We start from the raw sequence: 23,305 nt of genomic DNA, 5'->3' as shown, positions 1-23,305 counted from the left end.
CTAAAGCCCTTTTTGAGGATTGTCCACTTGCCTAGATACAAACAACTGGCTTTCGGCATCGGGACTCAGAGACACGTAACTTTGAAGCAAGTGACTTTTCATAGCAGGTTAGGAAAGCATTTTTGCTAACCTTTAAGCTAATTCTCCAAACCTGCTACGTTAATTATTCTAATCTGCTGCGTAAATTCTCCTAACCTGCTACAAAAAAGTTGTGGCGCGTTTTTAGGGAATCTCTTTCGACATCACAACATAGAGAAATGTAAGATAGATATCATGCACCGGCCTATATTTGAATATTGACAGACCTACTATATTTGAATATGGACATACCTCCATATTTGAATATTGACAGACCTACTATATTTGAATATGGACAGGCCTACTATATTTGAATATTGACAGACCTACTATATTTGAATATGGACAGGCCTACTATATTTGAATATGGACATACCTCAATATTTGAATATTGACAGACCTACTATATTTGAATATGGACAGACCTACTATATTTGAATATGGACAGGCCTACTATATTTGAATATGGACAGACCTACTATATTTGAATATGGACAGACCTACTATATTTGAATATGGACAGGCCTACTATATTTGAATATGGACAGACCTAATACATTTGAATATGGACAGACCTACTATATTTGATTATGGACAGGCCTACTATATTTGAATATGGACAGACCTACTATATTTGAATATGGACAGACCTACTATATTTGAATATGGACAGGCCTACTATATTTGAATATGGACAGACCTAATACATTTGAATATGGACAGACCTACTATATTTGAATATGGACAGGCCTACTATATTTGAATATGGACAGACCTACTAAATATTGGGGATTATCTCCTATGACTAGATAGGTCTTTATTGATTAATTTGAATCCTGGGTGGTAGGCTATGGCAGTGTGTGTGTGTGTGTGCATGTGTGCATTAGAGAGAAACACACAGAGAGAGAGAGAGAGAGAGAGAGAGAGAGAGAGTGTGCTGGGAGGTGGGTTGAAAAGCAACTCCACCTTTGCTGACCCATATCCTGAATAAGCTGATGAGCCTCTTAAATGTAACACCTTGGCACCTCTCTCCTGCTGCCAGAAATAGGGGAGAAAATGACGCCTCAGCGGAAGACACCAACTAAACATACAAAATCACCACACACAAATCATACTAATGAAATTAATGAATGTGTACACATGCTTTCTATCGTGCAGTTTTGTCAAAAACCTGTCCATGGATAAAAATATATATATTTATTGTTGTCATATCTGGACAATATGCTTATGGAATGGCTGTAGCATGCATTACTTGTCCTGTTAGGATGCTCTATAGGTCCTACCCTGACACCATCTGGTGGACTTTATATTACAATGCCTGATAAAGAAAAGACAATGTGAACTGGTGATTTAGGTATGATGTGGACAGCATTAAGGTATATGTACTTATCACAGTGTACTTTATCAGTGTTGAGGTAAATTGCAGGTTCAGACACAACACGTTTTAGTAACCTCTTGATTAAATGTTTGTTTATTCTTCCATAGTTGCAGTAGTGGTATGGCGATGGTGAATCGACTACAGCCAAAGTAAATTGAGAATAGTATATATTGAGGGAACTATCCCTTTACCCATAATTCCAACATTGCATACCCATGGTCTCTGCTGAAATGTTTTATTTTATTATAACTTTTATTTTCAGGATGTACATGCTTTATGTGTATTTGTGTAATAAGGCCTAATAGGAATGCAATATGTAGTTTGGTATTTTGATATATCACTAAGCTGTTTTGATATATCACTAAGCTGTTTTGATATATCCCTAAACTGTTTTGATATATCCCTAAGCTGTTTTGATATATCCCTAAGCTGTTTTGATATATCCCTAAGCTGTTTTGATATATCCCTAAGCTGTTTTGATATATCCCTAAGCTGTTTTGATATATCACTAAGCTGTTTTGATATATCACTAAGCTGTTTTCCAAAAAACATTTAACAAATATTTTCCATGAGTGTATTCGATGCTGCAGACATGGAGGGAGGGATAGAGACTGAGACAGAGAGAGAGAAAGAGAGAGTACCATATTATACAATTGTAAATCCAGACACTTTGGTCCAAAGTGCATCGCCCACACAACCAGTGCTGCTGCTCTTATCAGCTCAGTACAGATTAGTATAGAGGACTAGTGACTTGCCCCTCTTCCCTGGGCTGCAGGCTGGGACTGTCTGTCTGGCCTGGTCCAGTGCTGCTCTTGACCTGGGACAGATCATTCTGTCATGGACCTACACACTCTCCTTCTCCTCTCTGGCAGTGGTGTAAAGTACCTAAGTAAAAATACTTTAAAGTACTACTTAAGCAGTTTTTGGGGGTATCTGTACATTACTATTTATATTTTGGACAACTTTTACTCCACTACATTCCTGAAGAAAATAATGTACTTTTTCCTCCATACATTTTCCCTGACACCTAAAAGTACTCGATATCTTTTTGAATGCTTTGCAGGACAGGAAAATGGTCTACGTCACACACTTATCAAGAGAATATCCCTGGTCATCCCTACTGCCTCTTATCTGGCAGACTCACTAAACACAAATGCTTCGTTTGTAAATTATGTCTGATTGTTGAAGTGTGTCCCTGGCCATCTGTAAATTTAAAAAACAAGAACATCATGCCATCTGGGTTGCTTAATATAAGGAATTTGAAATTATTTTGGATACTTCAGTATATTTTAAACCAAATACTTTTAGACTTTTACTCAAGTAGTTTTTTACTGGGTGAATTTCACTTGAGTCAATTCCCTTTAATGTATCTTTACTTTTACTCAAGTATGACAATCGGGTACTTTTTCCACCACTGTTCTCTGGGGATGTAGCACTCAAAATACCTGACAGATTTGTTCCACTTCCACTCCAATGTTAACTCATATAACAGTATCCCTTTTCTGAAGATGTTGCCTGCATTGTATATTTGAAATGTCACTTTATTATGTTGTAATCCAATATATTGAGTTTTTATATTTTGATCACAAAAACAAAACTGAAAAGTGGATTGTACCACAGGATGTAGCCTACAGTTTATTTTGAGTTGATTTAAAACAGAGGAAACTGTTTCCGTTGTTTGGTACACTTATCAGTTTACCTCCAATAAGGCAATGTCCCAAAAACCAAAACACATCTAAAACAGAAAAACAGAGCTTTAATAAACCAGCGTTTCTAAAGCATAAAAAGTGCTTTGTGAGAATAGCCTCTATGTTTCCTTTGCAGGGCACGTTCCTGATTTGAAATGCTTTCTCTTGAGTTGGATTGGGGGTATCCATCCACCACAGCTTTAAGGCAGTGAAAACTGAGGAGGGACAGGGTAGTGGACAAGGTAGAGATCAGGGTTATCAGAGTTTAGCGGTCCATCATCTGGGCAGATACTCCAGTGGAAGACCTGTGTGGTTGCTGTCCCGGAGAGCCTGGTCCACAGCACGGATCAGCCCGTCTATCAGTCCTCTCATGTCGGGTGTGAAGGGGTCGAAGGTGGGCTGCCGGGCCCCGGAGCGTTTAAAGTGTCCATCCTGGTTGCTCTCGGCACACAGCAGTCTGTCCTCGGTCACTGTGGTGTTGAGGAAGGAGGCGATGGATCGTAGTCGGGGCACCAGCGCTGTCTGGAGTTCCTCGAAGTGGACCACTAGGACCCGTTGGCCGAACCGCAGCCAGTCCAGTACGTGGGATGCCCACCAGGAGGCGTAGCTGCTCACAAACTCAGGCCACTCTACGAGAAGTGTGGAGGTGGGGGCATGTTATTGTGCAGTGCTTTTCAGAAAGAACATCAACTCACACAATGCAGACAGACACACAGACACTCCCCCCTTCAATAAAAAACAAAACACGGTCCCAGAAGGACTCCTACTGGCTGGTGTACTATACTGTACATGATTAATGCAAGCCACAATAAAACCCAGATTCCAGGCTGGCTCTGTACCTTTGGTCTTCCAGTGCTGATCAGAGGCGTATCCCAGATGTCCTGCACACTTCCTGTTGAACTCAGCCATGAGGGAACGGTACGGGCTCCTGATCAGCAGGATGACAGAGTCATACATCTCTATCTCTCTCCTCCCACTTTCATGTGTTTTCACACAAATGGTCCGACCACTCTTCCAGTAATCCTTCTCGCCTTTGAAGCCTACAAAACACCAAGACACAGATGCACAAACCATATGGGAAATATTTTGCTTTTATCTTTGGCCATATAAACCAAGCAAGACAGAGGGGTATGGATGATAACTTTTACAAAAAAATATTGAATTCATTATGGACTGAGGCAAAAAGCTGGATCTGCACAACAGATGGCCAAGGACAAAAATGGTTTCCTAATGTGTGGGTGCCCTCTTTCCTATCCAGTGTAAACATACAGTGGCTGTACAGTATAGGAGCTGACCTCTGTTGTAAAGGGTCCCATCGAAGTAGTAGCTGCCTGTGTAGTATCCTGTGGCCAACTCTATGAGGTGTCTGACCCAGGTGTTGCCTGCTCCTGGGAAGCTGGAAAGCGCTACCAATGAACTGGACTTCTCTGGTAGGAAATTCTTCTCTGTGCATCTGGAGTCTAGGAGAAAGGAATGTAACATTTTAAGTTAGGATGGGATTTGTAAATAGCCTGCTCAGAAGCATACCGAATTGCAGAAGACAAAGTCCAACACAATTTGAGTGATATATTTGAATTTCCGTGGTGCAAAGTGGAGTTTGGTGTCAAGCCAAAGTGGTGCTTAAAATTATTTCACAAGGTTGGCAGTCCTGGATTTGAAGGAAGAATGCTTTTGTGGTTGTCTGACCGTGTTACCTTGGACAGGTGTCTGGTAGACCTGGTAGAAGTGCTGGAGGGTTGATGGTAAGGAAGCTTCAGTGGTGTTGCTCTGTGAACAGTGCTCCTCCTCAGCCGGCTCATGGAGAGTGAAGTCAGGAGTAGCGTAACCACAGAAACAGTCCGGACTCCTCAGCATAGCCAGTGGAAACTCCTAGGCCAGGCAAATTGGATAACACTTTAAACAAACTAAAACGTATAATGGGTATATAGGGCATTCAAAAAGTCTTCATAGGCACATAGTAAATGCTTCACAATGTATTTATAAGCAACGTCATTCTGCAAAATCCTGGCAATGGTCCCCTAGGGGTCCAACCTTGTTCATGCAGGCCTCTATGCAGGACTGGGAGGTGAGGTTGAGCTGGAGCACATGGACCAGAGATGTAGAGGAGCTGTTCTCAGGCTCCCTGAAGCATCCGCGGTATCGCACGTTCCTGTCTGCAAACACAGGAGATGTAGTTTGCACAGCTGCAAGTCTCAAGTGAATGTGATGCGATATCAACTTCACCCAATCTCCTGCTGTTCCCCAGCTCTCAAGATTGGACCAGGTCCCTCATACTCACATCTCCTCTGGCCTGGAAGCATATCCTCCACCGTGAATACTGACAGGCGCCCAACACCGCCACAGAGCGAGCCTTTCTCCCCTTTACAGTCCAAGTTACATTCCTTGTCTCTCACACGTAGGCTGGTGATGTGGTTGCCACAGTAACACTCCGACCCATACTCCAGACCAGCAAACTGGTAGCCACTGTAATAAATGACATTCAGATAGATATGAACCTCTGGTAACAGTTTACATCAATTCAAAGTATTCACAACACATCCGTAATCTCTAAACAATCTGGTTATTCATAAGAAACGTATTTAATATATTGATTGCCTAAAGAGTCTTCTTTTTAAGAGTAATGTTTTTTCTATAACTATGCTGAACCAGGCGTATAACATGAGAACATACAGTATGTTAATAATGAATTCAACAGCAACGCAAATGCAGCACGCTCTTCAACCCTAGGGGTTAATTAGGGGAGTACCATATGTCTCGCTCCCTTTGCTCTGCTGCACAATTAATACTGACAAGAGACTGAAGCAGTATGCCTGCCTCTCGCTCCCTAGTCCCTCACTTCAGATCACCCCCCCCCCCCCCCCTCCTCAACCCCCCCAACATCTACCCTGAGACCACAAAACTCCTCACCTCCTCTGCTCACACGTCCTTAATTCGGAAGCTTCAAATTCTCAGCCTGGGACAAGCCAGCTAGAGCTCTGCTCCCGCAACTGTAGGTCTGTGCTTACACTCTTTCCCCCAAACCCTCTTCTATTGCTAGTTAATACAAGTCAAGTATCATGGAGCTCCTCGGGGTGAGCATATGCATATGCTATGCTAATTCTATAGTCTGCCTACCTGTGAGTGCATTCCAGATACACATATTCTGTGCAGTTTAATCTGCAGAGATTATAGGATGTGAATGGGGGTTATATAATGTTGATGATATGCTCCTCCTGAGATGTGAAATATTTCCTATGTTATGAAAGATCTGATAATAGTGTGTTGAAGCAGGATGGAGATATATTTACCTCGCTGAGCAGGTATCCTGGCACATGGTGCTGGTCATTTTGCGGAAATCAGTAAATACAGACCCCCTTAAAGCCCGCTCCTTGGAATTATCCAGAAAGCAGCCTATGTAAGAACCTTGACATGAGACCAAACAAACAAACATACATAAATCAGCAAAGCATTAGTTACAGGTTAAGTAGTCTGTCATTGTGTTACTTCATTTTGTCAACCACTTTCTCAGGTAGCATCTCCAAAACTTGAGGAGTTGCCACATAGCTAATTTATAGAATAGAAAACCCCTTCAGAACTTCCACTCTAAATGGCAAAGAATAATTTTCCTAATTTCTGGGATATTTCGGTAGGTACCTTTGTGAGGCACATTCCTCCTGGGGGTGCTCCTCTCCACCTGTGACATATCCTTCTCCGTCATCAGGCTGTGGAACCAGCGCCGCCGCAGGTGTCGGATCTCCAGATTCCTCGACATGAGCCAGCGTGCTCCAGTCCTGTTGTCCAACAGGCTCCCAGGCTGGTACCCCTGCCCCCTGGCCATGATCCGTGAGCTCCTGCCCCCGTAGCCTCCTACCCTCACGGGTGGCATCCCCAGCTCCACGGCCCGGGGTGGTGAGGGTATGGAGGGCAGGGAGGGCAGTGGAGGGCTGGTGGCCCCTCGCTGGGTCACCACCAGGCTGGCCCGTTGGAGCAGCAGGACGCTCCCAGCCATGATGTAGGCCACACCCAGGAAGAGCAGGAACAGCTGAGCCCTTCGGAGGAAACGCTGCAGTCTGTAGAGGGGCTTGGCCATCGATCCCCTCTTTATCTCAGCCTGCCGCTGGCTCCAAACATATACAGAGCTCTGGTGTAAAGCATTCTATCCCAGTATCATACCCCCTTGTCTACTCATCTCAGCAAAACAATTATTGTGATCTACAATAATTCTCAGAACGAGAGGAACAGGAATCAGGAGTTGGTAGACCCTACTGGTCAAATGTCCTTAGATGTACCTCGACCTTGAGCCGCTTGAGCAAGAGGTTCCACTCCATAGCTTGTTGATGTAAGACAGAACCTCTCAAGTCAGGATGATTCAGCCCACCTCCTCCAGAGCCAATGGAAGGCAGTCTGAATAAGGTCAAGGCTCAGCTTTCTCGTCTTATCCCCAGAGATGAAACTACAGAAAGGAGACACAGGAGAAATATTGTATTATTGAGGCAGAGTGATTATGGTTGTATACGTCTCTATTATAAAGGAGAGGAGGTGAGCCTAAGTCAGTCACCATTTCCTCCTCTACAAGATGGCAAACTATAAGTTCTATGTCTACAATACGTAGTTGGCATGCATGACACAAAACCAATTGCCTGAATGGTCTCAAAACTAGATCCTGCTCTTGTCAGAGTAACCTCTGACCATCTCAGACTCAGGTTTGGAACATGGCCCAGTTCTAAACAAAGGCTTGAGATGCGATGGCATTCTTTCTTGCCAACACAAAGCGAGACCAGAGTGGAATGAAAATAAGCTTAGAGAAAGAGTTTATAGAATAACTATCAGATGCAAGTTTTCCTTCACAAAAATGACAGCTTCAGTATCGTTAGCTAGTGATTATATTACAGTCTTTAACCACAATGAGCGATTCATTGTGTCATCATCTAATTTGTCAGTTTCTGACAGGAACCAACAGTGAGGTCAACAGATCTTGCTCAGTCAGCCTTTTAACCCCCTCCTTTTCAGCAATAACATACTTGTTTTTGCAGAAAGCAGATGGCACTTGTCAATCTCAACTGGGCAGTACAAGACAGAGGTAATACCAGTTTTTCTCATCACCTACTGAGTTGTGGGTAGCCTCTTCCCTTTTGAAGATATATAAAAAATTGGACCCCTACAGTTATGAAGCTGAGCTTTTCACTAATGAATATAGATCATTGCTCAAACAACACACAGTTTAACCAGGACTGTGTGTATGGCATTAACAATTTTGGGTTATGCTAGTACAGATATCAGATGATTAAAGGCATTAATCACATGCAAAACAGGCTACTTTTAAATGGAGAATAAACATTAGAGACCAGCTTCAAGAATTATGGGAAGGCTGGCAATAAAGCACTGCCGTGACTAAGAGAGCCTGTACAAACAGATACATTTATCTGTCCAAAAACCTGCCAAATCTCTTAAGTTTCAGGACAAGACAAATCTCTTGCAGAGCCAGATAAATCTCTTGAATATTCATCCAAATTCATATCCTGATATGCCAGGCAGAGCTCCCTCTTACACGTTTTCTGTGTTTGTGAGTTTTGCCTCAGAACAACTACCAGGCAAGCACCAAGGTACTTCTTTAGTTGTTGTCCTTTGTTTTTCTTTTCATTTTCATTATTTCTGTTGCTCCTTACTTCCTGGAACCCAAGGACTGTCTTCAGGTGCAGTACAGACAAGTTGATGATCATAAACATAGTTAAGCTCTAGAGTAAGCTCCCTTTCATATGCTTTAGCCTACCTTCACATCTTAGACTATCTTGCACATTTTGCCAGTTTTAATCATTTGTTTTTCCAATTAAAAAACCTTACTGTGGCATTTCTGCACATATTTTTTGTGACCGAATGTGTATTTTATTTTATTTTTTATAAAGCAGGAGTATGAGACCAAGAACAGGAGTTATTTATATGTATACATTTCTGTAAATTCTGACCCAGATTTTAGGGTGTGAGCTGAGAGTATGCTAAGCCAAGGACAGCCTCTCCATGCGTGACCTGTGTGGAATACACTCAGCCACTCCTGAGAGTGGTCCAGGGCCGGCACTTACCAATACTTTAAGAGCCAGCCAGCAAGGGATATATATATATATGTGGAGCGCTGCATTAATATTTTGTTAGGGAATGGACCTGTCTTGGGTTATTTACACTTTGTGTTGCATTTTCATTGGCCAAGCCATAAACAAGCCACAGTCACTAAAAACCGCTCAATAAATGGCTGCTAAAATGATCACAAAAGCCAGATCCTGGACAGTATTTTATTGACTACTGAAATAAAATGGATGCGTGTGTAAAGCTTGAGGAGCTGCACCAAGCTCTGCTGCTGCAAGACTGTATTTATTGAAGAACATCTGGTTATGCCTACAGTGTGTTTAGCCAGTGATTTGCAGAAAGTTTTTAACTGCAGTTACAGAATATTTTGTTGTAATATTTTTCTTCATCTCTCTGTAGCTAAAAATGTATGGCATGGGGCCTCCTGAGTGGCACAGTGGTCTAAGCCACTGCATTGCAATGCTTGAAGTGTCACTACAAACCCGGGTTCAATCCCAGGCTTTGTCACAACTGGCCGTGACTGGGAGTCCCATAGGGCAGCGCATAATTGGCACAGCGTTGTCCGGGTTAGGGGAGGGTTTGGCTGGGGGGGGCCTGCAGGCTGACTTCGGTTGTCAGTTGAACGTTGTTTCCTCCGACACAGTGGTGTGGCTGGCTTCCGGGTTAAGCAGGCAGGTGTTAAGGAGCGTGGTTTGGCGAGTTGTGTTTCGGAGGACGCATGACTCGACTTTCGCCTCTCCTGAGCACATTGGGGACTTGCAGTGATGAGACAAGATTGTAAATGGATATCATGAAATTGGGGAGAAAAAGGGTTGTAAATAAAATGTGACTGGTGGCACACTGGCATCATATCTTTCATTTTCACCTCCATTTTCCTAACCCAGACAACAAGCCTCCAACCATTCCCCCTTGCAACCTTCCACAATTCCCCCTTCTTCTACCACTGCTGGACCCAAATGCCAGAGCCCAGGAGGCTGACAGTGGCTTGTGATCTAATGCAAACAGCCCACTGAATACCCCATTCAATACTAGATTGGAGGGAAAGGAGTGTGTGTGTGTGTGCGTGTGTGTGTGTGTGCAAGAGAGAGAGGGGGTCTTTATCTTGGGCTCTCTGACTGAAAGGATGTGTGGGAAGAAAACAGAGTGAGAAATTCACCACTGAGGCCTGTGTACTGCACCTGCTTTGTCTGGGCATCAATGTAGGACCAATAAGGACACCTACTTGACACGTGCTTCTACATCTGCATTGCTTGCTGTTTGGGGTTTTAGGCTGGGTTTCTGTACAGCACTTTGTGACATCAACTGATGTAAAAATGGCTTTGTAAATACATTTGATTGATTGATACTTCGATGATGTATCATATTTAAGATGTTTTTGTATTAGGACTATACATGCTCTATAACGCCTTTATACGTTGGGAAAAAGTGGGATCCTTTATATGAGGAAAGATTTGCCAATAAATCATAGGTTAGATTTCAACTGATCAAAAATAATCTCGTATCTTCTCCAAGTATTCCACTTGTTTGCATCATGTAGTTTTTCGCATGGCCTCAATGCATCATTTATGCATCACTTCAATTTACTATAACCTACAACAACCCTTTTTAATCACCAATGTCACATTTGAGGTTGTTTTCAACCTGTTCAGTGGCCTATACACGTCCACGGGATAGTCCATGCACAAATGACAACTGAACAGTTTAAAAAATCAGCAATCATCATACGAACAATTTCTAAATATATACGGCTCTACAATTACAAACATACTGCAGGTCTTACCATAACGGCAGTTTTTCGATGGTATTCTGGGCTAAAACAGACCAACGAAAAACAAATCGTTAACAAAAGCTCCATATGTTAATGAAATTCTGCACCTCCTTCATAAATGGCAATCCCCAGTCCTTGCGTGTTTGATTCGAATTGGCGCTCATCATTTCATGTGGCGATGTGGATGTCTCGTCTTCGTAGGCCTCATCTCATCCTTTTTATTTTCTTATGTAATGCCTTCTAAAGCGAAGGCATTAGAAAAGCAATAATCCCAATATTTTTTATCCTCGACATGTCGCCTCTGTCACACACACAGCAGAGCAGAATCACGTTTGTCTCTCTCCGTGCAGAGACCCAGCTGTTTAACCGGATAGAGACAGGAATACAGCGCGCATGCTCTTCAAGGATGCTCCAAACAGCTCACTGGGGTTTCAATGTGCACTGTGCACGTTTTACACATGGTCTACCTCACATAAACCTTCATTCGATTGTATTTAAATTATTTGTAAAAAATAATATAAAATATATGTCTTTACATTTACTTTCTATCATCACATTCATTGCGATATATCAATTAGGCTCCATCATGGAACATTCTTGTAATGAATTTGTTTAAATACTGTCATTCTAGACAGGTGCCCCTGGTCTTACAGGCACCTATTAGTGTCTGTGAGATAGAGGTTGGCTATTGGTCTTTTTTATGTAGACAAAGTGTCAGATGGCAGGGGAATATCTGTGGCTTGAATTTGAAATATCAGACTCCAACAGCTGCATCAGTGTTATGACCTGGATGGATGGATCAATGGGATCAGTATTGACCTGAAATTACAAACAGAGTGGAAGGGAGGATAGAAAGGGGTGCAGCTGTGGAGGAATAGACCAAATGCTACATAGTCAGTTTGTAGTGTCAGTCAATTAAACTGTGTTCAGCCCAATTCTGATATTTATTTCACTAATTGGTCTTTTGGCCAATCAGATCAGCGCTGAAAAAAGAGCTGATGTGAAAAGATTGGATGTGATTGGTCAAAATACCAAATAGTGGGAAAAACATCAGAATTGGGATGCCGATGTAAATGCAGCCTTACTGACCTGTTATAAGGCTGGTTAGAACATATGACCTATTTTTCTCTCTACACACACATTCTTGCACAGTTAACCTTGTGGGGACATACAATTCAGTCCCATTCAAAATGTTATTTTCCCTAACATCTAACCCTAACCCTAATTCTAACCCAAACACTAATTCTAACCTTAACCCTAAACCCCCTAGAAATAGCATTTGACCTTGTGGGGACCAACAAAATGTCCCAGGTTAGTCAAATCTTTGTTGGTTTACTATTCTTGTGGGGACTTCCGGGCCCCGCGAGAATTGTTAAACACACACACACACACACTCACGCACACGCACACTCACACTCACACTCACACACACACCAGATGATTGTTTAACTGAATTCTCCAGTGGGCTGCTTGGCTTTACTGTTGATGGAGAATATAGTGGTTGGAGAAGGAACAGGTTTTTTAGTGCCATTAGTAATGGATAGTCACAGCACAAAGTTAGCAGAAGGCAGTGCAGGACTTCATTGTCGGTCTCCCCTGCTAGATTGAAATAGTCCATCCCTGTGTGGTTGCGTCGTAATGAACACACTGATTGCTGTTCCTAATGAGAAACAGAAACATGGAAATGGTCTCTGTATAGAACTGAAGGTAAAACATCTCCTCCGTCACAGTTCTTCACTGCAGTGCATACTCCCACACACACTCCCATGGGTGTATGAGCTTCATGCTATCTTGAGCCTTTGGAGAAGCTCTCATATTCACACTTACATTTCACTCCTGTACAGTCAGTCTCCTATCAACACGAAAGCTAATTTATTACCCAGTGTGGCAATGTGCACAACACCATGCAAACTACAAGTAATGTAATTACAGCTGACGCTGCCTGGCGCCAACCACAGACTTGACAGAGGTATACAACCTACTTAATACCAATTAAACAGATGCTAATGTAGGCCACTGCTTTGCCCTTGATGCAGATGACACACCCTGTAACCATCTCAGGGACAGAGAACTAGCATCGATCCTGACGCACCCTAGGCAGGGATTGTCATGTACTGTCATGTTGTCTTGTCTCTGTCCTTTCCCTTCACCCTGTCTCCCTCTGCTGGTCGTGTTAGGTTACCTTTTCTCCCCCGCTTTCCCCCAGCTGTCCCTTGTCTCCTCTAACTACCCATTCACCCCGTTCCCCACCTGTTCCCTTTTTCCCTCTGATTAGGTCCCTATATCTCTCTCTGTTTCTGCTCCTGTCCTTGTCGGATTCTTGTTTGTTTGTGTCATTCATGCCTGAACCAGACTGTCATCATGTTTGCTGTAACCTTGTCCTGTCCTGTCAGAATCTGCCGGTCCATCTGAGCCTACCTATGTTTGGTAATTAAAGAAGCTCTGTTTAAGTTGATTCGCTTTTGGGTCCTCATTCACGCACCGTAACAGAAGAATCCGACCAAGAATGGACCCAGCGACTTCGGATCCTCTCCACTCAGCCGTCGAGATCCAGGGAGCGATGCTAGGCAGACACAAGCAGGAATTGTCTGCTGCTCGACATGCCGTTGAGACCCTGGCCACCCAAGTCTCCAACCTCACAGAACAGGTTCACCATCTCCGCCTCGATCCACCGGCCACTTCCAGGGCTTTCGAATCTCCGGAGCCCAGAATCAATAACCCGCCGTGTTACTCTGGGGAGCCCACTGAATGCCGCTCGTTCCTCACCCAGTGTGATATTGTGTTTTCTCTCCAGCCCAACACTTACTCCAGGAGCACTGCTCGTGTCGCCTACGTCATATCTCTCCTTATTGGACGGGCTCGTGAGTGGGGCACGGCAATCTGGGAGGCAAGGGCTGAGTGTATTAACCAGTATCAAGACTTTAAGGAGGAGATGATACGGGTTTTTGATCGATCTGTTTTTGGGGAGGAGGCTTCCAGGGCCCTGTCTTCCCTATGTCAAGGCAATCGATCCATAACAGACTACTCTATTGAGTTTCGCACTCTTGCTGTCTCCAGTGGCTGGAACGAGCCGGCCTTGCTCGCTCGTCTTCTGGAGGGTTTCCGCGCAGAGGTAAAGGATGAGATTCTCTCCCGGGAGGTTCCTTCCAGCGTGGATTCCTTGATTGAACTCGCTATTCGCATTGAGCGACGGGTTGATCTTCGTCACCGAGCTCGTGGAAAGGAGCTCGCGCTCTCCGTCGCCTCCCTCTCCGCATCACTACCATCTTCCTCTGCCGGCTCGGGTGCTGAGCCCATGCAGCTGGGAGGTATCCGCATCTCGACTAAGGAGAGGGAACGGAGAATCACCAACCGCCTCTGTCTCTATTGCGGTTCCGCTGGTCATTTTGTCACTTCATGTCCAGTAAAAGGCCAGAGCTCGTCAGTAAGCGGAGGGCTACTGGTGAGCGCTACTACTCCTGTCTCTCCTTCAAGATCCTGCACTACCTTGTCGGTCCATCTACGCTGGACCGGTTCGTCAGCTTCCTGCAGTGCCTTAATAGACTCTGGGGCGGAGGGCTGTTTTATGGACGAGACCTGGGCTCGGGAACATGACATTCCTCTCAGACAGTTAAAGGAGCCCACGGCCTTGTTCGCCCTGGATGGTAGTCCTCTCCCCAGGATTCAGCGTGAGACGCTACCTTTAACCCTCACTGTTTCTGGTAATCATAGTGAAACCATTTCTTTTTTAATTTTTCGTTCACCTTTTACACCTGTTGTTTTGGGCCATCCCTGGCTAGTTTGTCATAATCCTTCCATTAATTGGTCTAGTAATTCTATCCTCTCCTGGAACGTCTCTTGTCATGTGAAATGTTTAATGTCTGCTATCCCTCCTGTTTCCTCTGTCTCTTCTTCACAGGAGGAGCCTGGTGATTTGACAGGGGTGCCGGAGGAATATCACGATCTGCGCACGGTGTTCAGTCGGTCCAGGGCCACCTCTCTTCCTCCACACCGGTCGTATGATTGTAGTATTGATCTCCTTCCGGGAACCACCCCCCCCCGGGGTAGACTATACTCTCTGTCGGCTCCCGAACGTAAGGCTCTCGAAGATTATTTGTCTGTAGCTCTTGACGCCGGTACCATAGTCCCCTCCTCCTCTCCCGCCGGAGCGGGGTTTTTTTTTGTCAAGAAGAAGGACGGGTCTCTGCGCCCCTGCATAGATTATCGAGGGCTGAATGACATAACAGTGAAGAATCGTTATCCGCTTCCTCTTATGTCTTCAGCCTTCGAGATCCTGCAGGGAGCCAGGTTTTTCACTAAGTTGGACCTTCGTAACGCTTACCATCTCGTGCGCATCAGGGAGGGGGACGAGTGGAAGACGGCGTTTAACACTCCGTTAGGGCACTTTGAATACCGGGTTCTTCCTTTCGGCCTCGCTAACGCTCCAGCTGTCTTTCAGGCATTAGTCAATGATGTCCTGAGAGACATGCTGAACATCTTTGTTTTCGTTTACCTTGACGATATCCTGATTTTTTCACCGTCACTCCAGATTCATGTTCAGCACGTTCGACGTGTCCTCCAGCGTCTTTTAGAGAATTGTCTTTTTGTGAAGGCTGAGAAGTGCACGTTTCATGCCTCCTCCGTCACATTTCTCGGTTCTGTTATTTCCGCTGAAGGCATTAAGATGGATCCCGCTAAGGTCCAAGCTGTCATTGATTGGCCCGTCCCTAAGTCACGCGTCGAGCTGCAGCGCTTTCTCGGCTTCGCGAACTTCTATCGTCGTTTCATCCGTAATTTCGGTCAGGTGGCAGCTCCTCTCACAGCCCTTACTTCTGTCAAGACGTGCTTTAAGTGGTCCGTTTCCGCCCAGGGAGCTTTTGATCTCCTCAAGAATCGTTTTACATCCGCTCCTATCCTTGTTACACCTGACGTCTCTAGACAGTTCGTTGTCGAGGTTGACGCGTCAGAGGTGGGAGTGGGAGCCATCCTTTCTCAGCGCTCCCTCTCTGACGACAAGGTCCACCCATGCGCGTATTTTTCTCATCGCCTGTCGCCGTCGGAACGTAACTATGATGTGGGTAACCGCGAACTGCTCGCCATCCGGTTAGCCCTAGGCGAATGGCGACAGTGGTTGGAGGGGGCGACCGTTCCTTTTGTCGTTTGGACTGACCATAGGAACCTTGAGTACATCCGTTCTGCCAAACGACTTAATGCGCGTCAGGCGCGTTGGGCGCTGTTTTTCGCTCGTTTCGAGTTCGTGATTTCTTATCGTCCGGGCTCTAAGAACACCAAGCCTGATGCTTTGTCTCGTCTCTTCAGTTCTTCAGTAGCCTCCACTGACCCCGAGGGGATTCTCCCTGAGGGGCGTGTTGTCGGGTTGACTGTCTGGGGAATTGAGAGGCAGGTAAAGCAAGCACTCTCTCAAACTCCGTCGCCGCGCGCTTGTCCTAGGAACCTTCTTTTCGTTCCCGTTCCTACTCGTCTGGCCGTTCTTCAGTGGGCTCACTCTGCCAAGTTAGCCGGCCACCCTGGCGTTCGGGGTACGCTTGCTTCCATTCGCCAGCGTTTCTGGTGGCCCACCCGGGAGCATGACACGCGTCGTTTCGTGGCTGCTTGTTCGGTCTGCGCGCAGACTAAGTCCGGTAACTCTCCTCCTGCCGGCCGTCTCAGGCCGCTTCCTATTCCCTCTCGACCGTGGTCTCACATCGCCTTAGATTTTGTCACCGGACTGCCTTCGTCAGCAGGGAAGACTGTTATTCTTACGGTTGTCGATAGGTTCTCTAAGGCGGCTCATTTCATTCCCCTTGCTAAGCTTCCTTCTGCTAAAGAGACGGCACAAATCATCATCGAGAATGTTTTCAGAATTCATGGCCTTCCGTCAGACGTCGTTTCGGACAGAGGTCCGCAATTCACGTCTCAATTTTGGAGGGAGTTTTGCCGTTTGATTGGGGCTTCCGTCAGTCTCTCTTCCGGCTTTCACCCCCAGTCTAACGGTCAAGCAGAACGGGCCAATCAGACTATTGGTCGCATCTTACGCAGTCTTTCTTTTCGCAACCCTGCGTCTTGGTCAGAACAGCTCCCCTGGGCAGAATACGCCCACAACTCGCTTCCTTCGTCTGCGACCGGGCTATCTCCTTTTCAGAGTAGCCTCGGGTACCAGCCTCCGTTGTTCTCATCTCAGTTCGCCGAGTCCAGCGTCCCCTCCGCTCAGGCTTTTGTCCAACGTTGCGAGCGCACCTGGAAGAGGGTCAGGTCTGCACTTTGCCGTTATAGGGCGCAGACTGTGAGAGCTGCTAATAAGCGTAGAACGAAGAGCCCTAGATATTGTCGCGGTCAGAGAGTTTGGCTCTCCACTCAGAACCTTCCCCTTAAGACGGCTTCTCGCAAGTTGACCCCGCGGTTCATTGGTCCATTCCGTATCTCTCAGGTCATTAATCCTGTCGCAGTGCGACTTCTTCTTCCGCGATATCTTCGTCGCGTCCACCCGGTCTTCCATGTCTCCTGTGTTAAGCCCGTTCTTCGCGCCCCCGCTCGTCTTCCCCCCCCCCCCCCCATCCTTGTCGAGGGCGCACCTATCTACAGGGTCCGTAAAATCTTGGACATGCGTCCTCGGGGCCGTGGTCATCAGTACCTAGTTGACTGGGAGGGGTACGGTCCTGAGGAGAGGAGTTGGGTTCCCTCTCGGGACGTGCTGGACCGTGCGCTGATTGATGATTTCCTCCGTTGCCGCCAGGTTTCCTCCTCGAGTGCGCCAGGAGGCGCTCGGTGAGTGGGGGGGTACTGTCATGTACTGTCATGTTGTCTTGTCTCTGTCCTTTCCCTTCACCCTGTCTCCCTCTGCTGGTCGTGTTAGGTTACCTTTTCTCCCCCGCTTTCCCCCAGCTGTCCCTTGTCTCCTCTAACTACCCATTCACCCCGTTCCCCACCTGTTCCCTTTTTCCCTCTGATTAGGTCCCTATATCTCTCTCTGTTTCTGCTCCTGTCCTTGTCGGATTCTTGTTTGTTTGTGTCATTCATGCCTGAACCAGACTGTCATCATGTTTGCTGTAACCTTGTCCTGTCCTGTCAGAATCTGCCGGTCCATCTGAGCCTACCTATGTTTGGTAATTAAAGAAGCTCTGTTTAAGTTGATTCGCTTTTGGGTCCTCATTCACGCACCGTAACAGGGATGAGCTCTCCAGAACTCTAAGGTTCTAATTAAATCAAGTCTGTTCCCAATTTTTCAAAAGTTATCTGGATTTCGCCTGTCGGATAGGATTAAATGCATAGAAATAGAAAGAATACAACGGGTTCCCCATTCAAGTCAATGATTCGTCCGTTCTATTCATTATTTTTCTATGCATTCAATCCTATCCAATAGGTGAAATCCAGATAGATACATATTTTTAAAACTGTGCCCAGGGGATATAGATGACTAATGTTAGGAGTCCCCTGTAAAGTAGGCTACACTTCACCCTGGGTCAGGATTAACACCTTCTATACATTACAGGTTACCATCCATGCATGAAGGCTGCATATATAACACGGACATAAGATACAAAGGCTTATAGTATGAAATCCCTGCGTCCTTTCCTTGCCTTTATATTACCCTCTATAAGCAAGTGGAGGACAATGCGTCTGACTCTAGTCTGTACACTGACTGTCTGCCAGTGACTGATATGTTCATCAGCTTGCGGTGCAGTAATGTCCAAGATAATGTGTTTGTCATCCGGTCCGGGTGTACAAATCAGCTTATCCTCAGGGACTAAACTGAATGCAGCAATGCATATTAGTAATGAATGAATCCAGGGCTGACTCAGTTCAACATTGACCTCCTTTCTCTGTGAAATGTCAGGAGTTGGTCTGCCCCCCCCCATCCTCCTCCCTCCTCCATGTTTGTTAGCATCCATCAGCTATTTCTCCCTGCCCTTTCCCCTTTCTTTGTTTTCTTGCAGTCAGAGTACATTCATGTGTCAGGAATGAGAGGGAGGGAGGGATTTTTGCCCTCTTTCATTTCCTGCAGGGGTGAACTGAAACAGCCCCGCTAGAGTTGGCCTTTCATCATAAAATGAACCGAGAGCGATCTGTCTGTCTGTCTGTCTGTTGGTGCTGAGGGCGAAAGGGGAACTGAACTTTAAAGTCTGCTTTCCACAGTCACTTGACCACAGAGCAGTCACTTGGATGAAGCTAAGGGATTGGATGCTTGAAAAATGCAGCCTCAGTCCATGCTCTACTTTTGCCATTTAGACTCTTCTCCTTCTCAGACTCCGTTTCAGCACTGCCTGCCTGGCCTGCACTCTTAATGTACTGTTTTGTCTCAAATATAAAAGGGATGGATGCGTTGCAATTTATGTTTTTGTTGTTGCTTGATGACTATCATTTGTAAACTCTGGCATGCGGTGCAAAGATGCAATTTGTTTTATGGTGCCTTGTTACTTAGTTTTACATGTTCTGCTGGTAAACAAATGAGTTGTAATGAGATTAAATGACAGGGCTATAAATTGCTATTACGGGTGCTTCTCAGTAGTGGGGGAGATGAATGCTGCTTTTAGTGTAGCTGGCTTAGTCTGATAGATGTGTCCATGTTGTTGTTCCAGCATTAATGAAGTTATTCGTATGGACACTGGTGCTGCTGGGTTATTTCTATTTCTACTGTGACATAAGGGATTTAAGCCTCTGGAAAAAAACTATAACGAATCTGAATCTGTCACATTTACAGTATCTTGATGAAGAAATGCTATGATAATAAGGACAGCATTCAGCTCCCTGAAATCCCTCAGAGCTTAGTTCAAATACTCATCCATCTTTCAACCCCCAAATTGCTTTGATTATAGATGATATATATGGAGAGTAGGCTGAGTAGGACATCTTTTAGAGACGTATAGTTATAGGTACAGTGGGGCAAAAAAGTATTTAGTCAGCCACCAATTGTGCAAGTTCTCCCACTTAAAAAGATGAAAGAGGCCTGTAATTTTCATCATAGGTCACAAATCACATTGTAAGATTTTTGATGAATTTATTTGCAAATTATGGTGGAAAATAAGTATTTGGTCAATAACAAAAGTTTATCTCAATACTTTGTTATATACCCTTTGTTGGCAATGACAGAGGTCAAACGTTTTCTGTAAGTCTTCACAAGGTTTTCACACACTGTTGCTGGTATTTTGGTCCATTCCTCCATGCAGATCTCCTCTAGAGCAGTGATGTTTTGGGGCTGTTGCTGGGCAACACAGACTTTCAACTCCCTCCAAAGATTTTCTATGGGGTTGAGATCGGGAGACTGGCTAGGCCACTCCAGGACCTTGAAATGCTTCTTACGAAGCCACTCCTTCGTTGCCCGGGCGGTGTGTTTGGGATCATTGCCATGCTGAAAGACCCAGCCACGTTTCATCTTCAATGCCCTTGCTGATGGATCACCGTGGATCACCGTTCTTGTGATCATTTTGACCCCACGGGGTGAGATCTTGCGTGGAGCCCCAGATCGAGGGAGATTATCAGTGGTCTTGTATGTCTTCCATTTCCTAATAATTGCTCCCACAGTTGATTTCTTCAAACTTCCCAGCCTGGTGCAGGTCTACAATTTTGTTTCTGGTGTCCTTTGACAGCTCTTTGGTCTTGGCCATAGTGGAGTTTGGAGTGTGACTGTTTGAGGTTGTGGACAGATGTCTTTTATACAGATAACAAGTTCAAACAAGTGCCATTAATACAGGTAACGAGTGGAGGACAGAGGAGCCTCTTAAAGAAGAAGTTACAGGTCTGTGAGCCAGAAATCTTGCTTGTTTGTAGGTGACCAAATACTTATTTTCCACCATTATTTTTTTTCTCATTTTGTCTGTCATAGTTGAAGTGTACCTATGATGACAATTACAGGCTTCTCTCATCTTTTTAAGTGGGAGAACATGCACAATTGGTGGCTGACTAAATACTTTTTTGCCCCACTGTATATTCAGAAAGAGACATTTCTTAGACCGGCTGACTCATAGAGAGAGGAAGGAGAGCTGTGGGACTACGTCAGGATGTGAGGGTTGCGCTTGGTTAGGGAGAAGCTTGAGCTGTCACCTCCTCCACTGACATGGCCTCAGAGCAGCAGGACAGGACTCAGACCTGGCTGACTGGCTCAGAGCTCAACACTCTCTGACAGCTGACATGCTCACTTCACTGGAGCACTCAAGCAGGGAGACATGACAGAGAGAGAGAGAGAGAGAGAGAGAGAGATGTGTTAGGAGTTCTATCTATTTCACAGTGAGTGTCCTTACTGAGCAAATGTCAAATGGGCTTTTTACCAAATTACCGTGCGACAGACCACGTATTCACCCTGCACACCCTAATTGACAAACAAACATTTTTGACGGTGACTACCTGCTGCTTCAGAGGACCGAAAAGACTGGAAAGAGAAAACACTTTCTTTACCATATATTTGTATTTACCTCAGCCTGCCTACTCAGCTAGCCAGCTACACTCATTCATATATCTTTATGTACATATTCTTTATCCCTTTACACTTGTGTCTATAAGGAAGTAGTTTTGGAATTGTTAGCTAGATTACTTGTTGGTTATTACTGCATTGTCGGAACTAGAAGCACAAGCATTTCGCTACACTCGCATTAACATCTGCTAACCATGTGAATGTGACAAATAAAATTTGATTTGATTTGATTTGAGACAGTTTTATATAGCTAACATTAGCTAGCTAGCTACTGTAACTGTATGTAGCTTGCACTTCAACGGCCTCCCTCGAGGAGATTTTATTTTATGTTTCCAACCAAGAGAAGTACTATGAAGGCACCACTGATCGCAACAAGAGATTCAGAGAAATTAACAATTCAGGGTAATGTTAAGCAGTTAAGCAACTTCTATTAAATAACTGGATGGATTTAGCTATGTACAACCAGTTTTCAACAACCATTTTCCATCTAGCTAGTTGGTCATCTACATGTTGCTAGCTATACATATAGTTCAGAGGAGGCTGCTGAGGGGAGGATGGCTCATAATAATGTCTGGAATGGCGTAAATGGAATGGTATCAAACAAGTGGTTTTTATGTGGTTGATACCATTCCATTGACTCCATTCAAGCCATTATTATGAGTCGTCCTTCCCTCAGCAGCCTCCACTGATATAGTTATATATCTGTCATATTGAGGTATCCAGCTATACATTAAACCTGATCAATCAAATGGATAGGTGTAAGCAATTATGGTAATTCCAGATGGTGCCTCTTCCTGTTCGGGCGGCGCTCGGCGGTCGTCGTCGCCGGCCTATTAGCTGCCATCGATTCCCTTTCCGTTTGTTTCTGTTTATTGGGTAATTGGGTACACCTGTTTTGAGTTAGTGTTTGTTTGTAGGCTATTTAAGGGCACTAGGCCCGCTGGGTATTTGTGCGGGCTTGTTTTCCTGTTATCTGGTGTATGAGTGTAATCAATATTTTTCCGGACAGTTTTAGTCTGTTGTATTTTGGGACGGGTTGTTTCATGCGCCCTGGTGTTTTGCATGTCGTGGCTCCACAGTCTATGGAATAAAATATCCACAAACTGAATTACCTGCTCTCTGCGCTTGACTCCTCCACTCACCACTGTTAGAAGTTGTAACAGAAGCCCGCACCCACTAAATGGAGTCAGCAGGAGCAGCGACCACCCCTCTCCCAACTATGGAGGAGCGCGTCCTTCACCATACAGCTGTCGGATCGGTACAGCGATGGACCAGATGATGGAGAGGATGGAGCGATGGGAGAGGAGTGGTCTACCGACGTCTACCCCAGCTCCCCCACAGACAACGCCACCTACTCCGCATACGTCGTCCAGCACATTGCGTCTCTCCCCCCCGAGGGAGTACGATGGAGCGGCGGCTGGGTGCCAGGGATTTTTGCTCCAACTCGAGCTCTACCTGGCTACCGTGCGTCCGGCTCCCTCGGGTGAGGAGAGTGTGAGCCTCCTCGTCTCCTGTTTAACGGGTAGGGCCCTGGACTGGGCCAACGCTGTCTGGAACAGCCCAGACTCGGCTCGGGACAACTACCTGGAGTTCACCCGCCGTTTTCGAGCTGTGTTCGACCACCCACCAGAGGGCAAAGCGGCGGGTGAGCGACTGTTCCACCTCAGACAGGAGACGAGGAGTGCGCAGGACTTCGCGTTGGAGTTCAGGACCCTGGCTGCTGGTGCTGGGTGGAATGACAGGGCCCTGGCTGCTGGTGCTGGGTGGAATGACAGGACCCTGGCTGCTGGTGCTGGGTGGAATGACAGGGCCCTGGCTGCTGGTGCTGGGTGGAATGACAGGACCCTAGCTGCTGGTGCTGGGTGGAATGACAGGGCCCTGGCTGCTGGTGCTGGGTGGAATGACAGGGCCCTGGCTGCTGGTGCTGGGTGGAATGACAGGGCCCTGGCTGC

General features: G+C 45.6%; 1 protein-coding gene across 2 annotated transcripts; it reads right to left on the bottom strand.

The window, feature by feature from the left end:
- Positions 1-3,061: 3,061 nt before the first annotated feature.
- Positions 3,062-11,353, bottom strand: LOC110504075 (sialate:O-sulfotransferase 1). Of its 2 annotated transcripts, none has more exons than XM_090219148.1 (10): positions 10,982-11,353; positions 7,413-7,576; positions 6,778-7,240; positions 6,432-6,546; positions 5,423-5,607; positions 5,176-5,297; positions 4,839-5,013; positions 4,440-4,604; positions 3,984-4,184; positions 3,062-3,773 (listed from the first exon to the last, which is right to left on the bottom strand). In XM_090219148.1, exons 2-10 carry the CDS (start codon positions 7,449-7,451, stop codon positions 3,421-3,423), a joined length of 1,818 nt encoding a protein of 605 aa, XP_090075274.1. In that variant the 5' UTR covers positions 7,452-7,576; positions 10,982-11,353; the 3' UTR covers positions 3,062-3,420. The 2 variants fall into 2 exon arrangements, with proteins under 2 accessions (XP_090075274.1, XP_090075275.1); XM_090219149.1 differs by having other exon boundaries at positions 11,077-11,333.
- Positions 11,354-23,305: the final 11,952 nt, after the last annotated feature.

Source organism: Oncorhynchus mykiss, chromosome 24, assembly GCF_057628025.1.
Source record: "Oncorhynchus mykiss isolate SJ-2025 chromosome 24, ASM5762802v1, whole genome shotgun sequence".
Classification (NCBI taxonomy): domain Eukaryota; kingdom Metazoa; phylum Chordata; class Actinopteri; order Salmoniformes; family Salmonidae; genus Oncorhynchus; species Oncorhynchus mykiss.
This window is presented reverse-complemented; position numbering and strand designations above follow the sequence as displayed.

What these genes read in the sequence shown, in the direction of transcription:
- LOC110504075 (XM_090219148.1), bottom strand. Translation starts at nt 7,451, where the DNA reads ATGGAGTGGAACCTCTTGCTCAAGCGGCTCAAGGTCGAG. An exon ending in GCTTCCAGGCCAGAGGAGAT is followed by an intron (nt 5,298 to 5,422) that starts GTGAGTATGAGG and finishes CTGTGTTTGCAG; the next exon opens with ACAGGAACGTGCGATACCGC. An exon ending in TCAGCACTGGAAGACCAAAG is followed by an intron (nt 3,774 to 3,983) that starts GTACAGAGCCAG and finishes CACTTCTCGTAG; the next exon opens with AGTGGCCTGAGTTTGTGAGC.